Below are 7,500 nucleotides of genomic sequence, written 5' to 3' on the forward strand. Positions count from 1 at the left end.
CGCAGGTCTTCCTTGTGGTCGTGGACAGAGCTTGACATGGAGCAGACCATGGGAGAGAGAGACCATTATTGGAGAACAGAGAGAAAGTGAGACCACAATTAATAGCAAAGTGAGAGAGAGATGATGAGAGAGGTATAGACCAGCGTTAATAACAGAGAGACGAAGACGAGTATGTAAGACAGAGAGAGAGAGAGAGAGACCAGCATTTATAAGAGAGAAAGACGAGCATTAATAACAGAGCGCGAGGAAAATCCTTTATGAAAAGGAGAGCGTGGACGAGAAATTAAGAAAGTGAAAGTTTGAGAGTTCTCATTGTATTAATCAGAATGGGGCAAATCTGAGAGGAGAGCAAAGGAAGGTAGATTACAAGTGGGTAACAGTGAGATAGAGAGGAAAAAAGAAGCAGGAAATAGATTTAGAAATAGTTTGGCCATGGGGATTCATGGATGTGTTTTGTGCATGTGTGTGAGTGGCAGTGTGTATGAACCAGGTTTGTGTATGTGTGCCACGGCATGTGTTTGTTTTCATGTGTGTGTCTTTGCATGTGTGTCAGTGTACCTGCATCTGTGTGTGTTCTCATGTGTCTGTGTGGGTGCCTGTATTTTTGGTATGCGTGTGTTTGTGTGTGTGTGTGCGTGCACGTGTGTGTGTGTGTGTATGTGTTTGTGCGTACGCATGTGTGTGCGAGCGCATGTGCAAGAAAGTGCGTGTGCAATGCATCTGCGGGGTGCAGAAGGCTGCTTGTAGCTCTGTTTAGTGAGCATAAGGTCTCATTGCTGCAGGCTTAGGAAATGCAGGCTGACAGTCCAATGTGGAGGATAAGATAGATGAACAAGGAATACTAATGATTTCCCATTGACAAAAGAGTCTCCAGACCTGGGACAGGAGCTCCCATGGCCGGTGGGATTCATTACCACCACCACAAACCGAAACAGTGGGATCCCTATTGGTGCAGTCTCCTCAGACACAGGCAAGGCTCATTATGGTGGACATTATAATGGACATTCTTCAAACTTTGACATCTTGTTTGCGCCTGCCTTCACTCCTGCAATGGCAAGCGTGCAAATAACAGATCGAACTGTGTGTGTGACATGCTTTGGGCCCTATCTTGCATCCGGCGCAATTTACTTTCTACACTGACGCATGTGTCGTTGCTAGTTTGCAACTGGCGCAGAGCGTTCTTTTCCCTCCACCGCCACACGCCTGTAAATTAGGTAATGTTCTTGCGCCCCAAGGGGCGGTTCGGCGAAAGGAGGAGGCGTGTTCTGGCGCAAACGTTCCCTGGTGCTATTTTGCAGTTTCCGAAAACAATTGCGCCACAAACCAGGAAATACCTGGTTTAAAGTCAGTGGCGCGTTGTTCATATGCTATTTTAAGGTTGCATGCAAAATGTTGCTTGTGCACCTCGCGCATACACTTTGCTTCTCTCATCTACCTAGCCACACATTCTTGGTTAATTATTTGGGAAAGAACAGCTGATACAGCGGTAATAAGTTGTACTTTTAAATCAATGCATCTGCAAACACCGTACAGCCAACACATATTTTCTTGACACAGACATTGTGTACAAGGCCATAACTTTTAGGATTGATGAGTATTTTATTGTGAGCAAACATTGTTTTACCGCGAGTGAGTGTTAAAAAGAATGAATGAATGCGGGCGCACGTGTGTGTATGTGTAAAATAATTAATGAAAGCGGGCGCGCGTGTGTGCGTCCAGCTGTTTAAACACACGCAAATGATTTGGCCATAAACTGAGCCATTTGAAGTTTGAAATTCATGTGGTCATGCATCTGTCTCATCGGAGACTGCAAACGCGCTGTCAAAATATCAACTCGTAAGATTAAAATGCGCTCATGGCTCTTAAAGGGGATGGGAGATGGCACTCTCATTGGTTTATTGCACGTTACGCCCAAACCACACCGACGGGTAATCCGGCTACTTCAGACCAACGCTTTTTAGATTTGCACCGGGCGCAAGAGTCATTCATGCGCCGGTAAAATAGCAACATCGCCATAGAACCGCCCACAAAGCTACATGCGCTTGGCGCTGCTCACTTGCGTTTCAGACCGTTAAAATAGGGCCCTGTGTGTGAATGTGACTGCATGTCCCTGTGTGTGTTTTAGATGCACAGAATGTATCATTATGCTTTCTTTCTCTTCTTTTATTATTTTTTTCTTTACCAAAGAACATTGCTTCATGCATGGTTATGCATGCGATGAGTGCAGGTGAGCGTGAGTGTGGATTCGGAATGACCTATTGACAGGATGTCAGTGAGAAGATGAGGTAATAGGAGGCTTGAGATTGTCAGAGAAACCTGAATGCATGAGCAATCGCAGGGCATTTGGCCATACTTGGCCCTCAGAGAGGTGCCATTGTTTGGATGCTGCCAAAAACGGCAGGCAGCAGCATGCACATCACTAAATGACATTGGCCCATAGCCCATCACCATCATTGAGAACAACTGAGTGTACAAAAACAAAACTTAAATTGACAGGGATGAGATTTATATGTCCTTGGAAAAGAAAAATGGGTAATGTGGCAAAGATAACATTTGTGATGAAATTAAAATGTCCAACACAAAACAAAGTGGATACAATCAACATCGGGGGCTGCCATTGCCTGTGAACAGCAGCAGCCTCTCACTAGTCTATGGCCGACATTCCTTAATATTCTATCCTTAGCAACTTTGGACTGCAATAAAACTGTCAAATCTCAAAATGATTCACATGAAATGATACAACCGAAAAAAAAATATTGGCCTCTGCCCAAACCCACTCTTCACTAAACATGTGAAAAGCTTGTTAGCTTTTGCAATATGCCTAGCCGTGGAAGACTCCAGTCCGGCTCAATGTCAGTTAACTTGTGTGGCTAGGTAGACGGACAGACAATGATTGAATGGAATCATGACAGGCCTTCGACAGCCAAACCAGATATCTTTTATTTTTTATTGTCAGAGAATGATTAGTTAATTGGTATCAAGATTTAAGGAGAAATTGAACAAATGTGAAAAACATACAAATATATGAATGAATGATGCCATACTAGCAAGATATAGCCTACTTAAAATTGCATGGCTAGACGACCACGTGCACAAGAGAACAACGCTCAATGCATTTGTGCTGCCAGTTTAATTAGGCCCTAGGAAGGAGCCATTGATTTTCCTGGATGTCTTGTTGGCAGCCAAATATGTAAGAAATGAGACTTAAAAATAAGCAGCAAAGTGTTGCAATGCCAAACCTCTACTTGAGTGCAAAGTAGATTTGAAGCCATGTTAAAGCTTTTTTTGAAAAATCTAACGTGATGGAAGCCACAAAACGTATTAATGATGCCTGGTAGGCTATGGCGATGACCAATCTCTGCAAAAATCGAATTTCCCCGTCGCTACACGATGAAATGGATGCCCCCATTGGGGAGAAAGACGTGCAATGGTGAAGGGTGACGACAAACTCCTCGTCAACTCACCTTCTCTTCTGATGTTTGCATCCATTTCTCTGACTTTTGAGCGCTGTTTTACCAATGTATATCTTTTTCATATTTTTGCCTCTGCCGTGTTTGACAGCCGTTGCCTTGGCCACCGTTGCCACCTGGTGGGGAGAAGGCTGTTTCGAGCCACGTTTGAACTCTAGCCACGAAGCGACACTGAAAGCTCTAAGGCGTGCCTGGGGACGCTGATGGGAGCTGGCTATCTGTGATAAGCCTGGCGAAAAAGAGCAGGGAAAACAACACAGCTTTGAAGTCCTCACGTTTAGAAACGACACATTTTGCTCTGTGGCCTTCAATCTATCACACTCAAGAGTCAATTTGGTAAAAATAAAACAACAATGAATTGACTGTTTCAATGTTTCCATTGTTCCATGAATGAGCTGGCTAATAAATGTGTACAGGTAATATCAACTCTATACAGATCAATTAGTAGGAGTAGTAATAGTCGCTTCAACAACGTTTAGATGAAGGCCATAGAAAGAACATGATCTTCTCTACCAGCCCCCAAACCATGGCCTATTTCAAGTTCAGCATTGGGACAAACAAAGAGACAGAGGGAGAGAGACAGTAGTTCAACAGCAAAGTGTGAACGAGTGTTGTGTGCGTCTGTAATGACAACACTACTTAATTTTATCCACATCTCTTGCTCAACAATGGCACAACGGAAAACAATAAAGACAACAACTATAGCAACATTGAAGAGAAACTTTGAGAGAGCTGCTGAATTTCCTGGACACAAACACACAAACATGTCACACACCCACACTCACATTCAGTGTGTTTAACAGTTTCACTGTATCTGCATGATCTAACTGGGCCCAATGGAGGGTAAACAGCAGGTGTTTGTTCTCCAGGTAGTCTCAGGTAAACAGTTAAAAGAAGGAGAAAGCAAAAGATCTTCGGTGCCTTTTGTAAGGTAAAATAATGTAATGTTGACAAAGTAAACGTATTTACACCAAAGGGTTCCTTCAGCAAGACTTCCTACTTATGGGCTGCCATAGGGGTGGAAATGAATCCAATACTTAATTATTCTGAACTAAATCTCCCTCCAGCATACAGTAAGCCTGCCGTAAAGGTCGCCCCTGGGGAATATCCATCTTTTATCCGCCAAAGGTGCGCTGGTGTCAGTGGAAGGGGGATGGAGTACCTCTGTGCCATTTGAGGGGGATACGATACTGTGTGGAAGATGGACAACATGCGTTGACCTAATGAGAACATGACATTTTAATTGCTACAATTTCAACCCCCCACCACCACCCCCTGACACAGGCTCTTAAGGCTCTCCCCACAACACGCCAGTCTGTTTATTAATGTCTCCCAGTCGATCGTATTACTCACTTAGTGATTTATTAAAAGGAACTTCATCAAAATCTGCTTCTCACATATCGGCAATTTCTTAATATTCTATCAATCCATCCTTTCATTGTCCTTTTTATTCATTCATCCATCTATCCATCCTGACACCTCTCTGTCCGTCCATACAAATCCATCTATCATATCCATTCTTACTTTCACCTATACTTCCATTCAACTAATCACCATCTATCCATTCACCCACATGTCCGTCCACCATTCATTCATGCATCCATTCATAGATCAAGCCACCTTTTTAGTTTTCTAAATCACCTGAGACGTGATCTACAAGTGTCCTTTCAGTTGACTGAGAGTGCTACTGGAATAAAGAGTCGAGGAAGAAAGTGCCGCTATGATCAGCGGGTTCGCTATCCTCCACCGGAAGCTATTGTCAAGGTTTTAATACGGAATCTTGGACCTCAGGGAAAACCCAAGTTAGCAGATAGGTGGAGTTCCACTCCCTATATAATGGAAAGTCAAGTGGCAGTCAAATTAAGCCTAAGAATGTTAATGGACCGGTGAAGGTTATTCATCGAAATCATATCTTGCGAATTGGAGAGGAGGTTTGATTTGAGTCTGAGACCTCGAAGCATTAAAGGAGAACAAATTGGAAGTGAACTGCAATTCCGAAGAGATCTTGTGGATCTTTCTAAAACGGTATCCGCAGAACCAGTAGAGACAAGTGATTCAGAGAGGGGTTCTAATGAGATGGGTTATTACTGCTTACCACAGCAGAAGGTTGGATTAGATTTAGATGAAGCACGGCAGGACACAACACAATATCCAGTTTCAAGGGTTAGTCTAGAGTTAGTCTAACACAAAATGTAAAATAACCTGATAATGTGCCTCAAGAGAAATAGGAACCAGAAGAAAAGAGAAAGGTGGAAATAGGAGTTGAATCTAACAATATATTAAAAGGAATATTTTAATCCTTTGATCTTTTGGTTACGGGTTAATGTATATTGGGTGTGCATTGGTGATGATTATACAACAGTCTAGCTGGAAAAAGCTACCTGTCGCCTCTCAGTTACCCTAGCGAGAGTTATGAGCAAACATTGTCATTCTATAGATCTCATAGGCTCCTCTCCTGCAAAGAGGTTCAAGTTAAGCTCCCTCTTAGAGTTTACGTAAGAGCGATTTGGGGAGAGGGCTTCACATGCATGAAGAAATTGACCAGTCACTTTAGGTAAAAAAGTCTCACCTGAAAGACTAAAAGGGTAAATAGTCAAACCAACAACCAGCTTAAAAGGTTGACACACACATAACCAGTTCAGGACCATTTCATCTTATCATTGAAATTATTACTATAAATCTTCCCTCTATAACATATTATTTTCATAATATTCCATCATAGTTTGTGTGTGTGTGTGTGTGTGTGTGTGTGTGTGTGTGTGTGTGATGAGGTTGTAATTGGCACCAAAGGCCTCGGGAGTATCCCACAGGGTGAGTAATGAATGGTGTTTTACTACTACTCGTCTCCAGGCTCCTCTTCCGTTTCCTTCCTTCCAATCAGAGCCATGAAAAGTCACACATTGATGCGGATGTTACAGACAGCATGTGTGAGTGTGTGTGATATGCCACTATAGTGTGTTGGCTCGTGTTGTGTGTTCGGCTGTGTTTTTGTGTGTTGTATTTCACAAACCATAGGTTTCGTTTGACCACACGGTCCGGGAACGCATCGACCCTGCCGATTGAATGGTGTAACACGCGTCTCTTCGAGATCAGAGCCCTTCAGGGTCGACACGACACAGCAGGGATGGCGACAGGGAACCTTTTTGCCAATCAGGTTGTTTTGTTAAAGACCGCGGAATAGGAAGTACTGAGAAGAAAGGAAATTGTTTACCTTAAGGGGAACCTGTCATTACAAACTCCTGCAGGGTGTGTCTGCTATATGGGAAATAAATGCTATGATTCAAAGTCAAGTAAGTGGTCTCCAAGATGATAATTTTTTTTCTGTCTCGTTCTTGATAGTCTCTCCTTAGGACTCAGTCTTGACTTGGACTCAAACCTCTTGGACTTTGGTTTTGATTTGGTCTTGAACCTCTTTGAACTCTGTCTTGACTCAGACTCGACAATCCCTGGCCTTGGAATCGACAAAGGTTGCCTTGACTACAGCCCTGTGTATAAGATTTGTGTAGGTTCAAAATTGTGTTTATAACATTTAACTGTTAAAATCATTGATTTAACAATTTATTTCCCCTTCTTAGTGCTCTCTCACCCTCAGTGCATGTAGATTGAGCTTTCCTTGCTTTGGGTTTTTATTCCCCTTTTAACAGGGCATTCTCCCTATTACACCCTGTAGACGTTCTCCGTTCTCCTGAGGCAGACACACAAGTCTCCGATCGCTTATAAGGGACCATGGCGTGGTACAAGAGTTGTAGTAAACGACTTAATTAGTACCTAGCACAACGAACAGGAGATACACACAGACAGATACAAACACACACGCACGCACGCACGCACGCACGCACGCACGCACGCACGCACGCACGCACGCACGCACGCACGCACGCACGCACGCACGCACGCACGCACGCACGCACGCACACACACACACACACACACACACACACACACACACACACACACACACACACACACACACACACACACACACTTTGAGGTGTATCCCTCATCATATTGTCATCCAGATGCTGGAGCA

The 7,500-nt window shown here is 43.5% G+C and overlaps 1 protein-coding gene across 1 annotated transcript in view; it reads right to left on the bottom strand.

The window, feature by feature from the left end:
* Window positions 1–3,537, bottom strand: part of LOC130383102 (brain-enriched guanylate kinase-associated protein) — a 14,315-nt gene extending 10,778 nt beyond the window's left edge. Inside the window, 2 exon segments of the mRNA XM_056591154.1 lie at window positions 1–30; window positions 3,465–3,537. The exon segment at window positions 1–30 is cut by the window's left edge and continues 132 nt beyond it. Of these exon segments, the coding sequence (XP_056447129.1) occupies window positions 1–30; window positions 3,465–3,535 (101 nt within the window). The 5' untranslated portion in view covers window positions 3,536–3,537.
* Between the last annotated feature and the right edge of the window lie 3,963 nt (window positions 3,538–7,500).

The sequence above is a fragment of the Gadus chalcogrammus genome, chromosome 5 (genome assembly GCF_026213295.1).
Source record: "Gadus chalcogrammus isolate NIFS_2021 chromosome 5, NIFS_Gcha_1.0, whole genome shotgun sequence".
NCBI lineage: Eukaryota > Metazoa > Chordata > Actinopteri > Gadiformes > Gadidae > Gadus > Gadus chalcogrammus.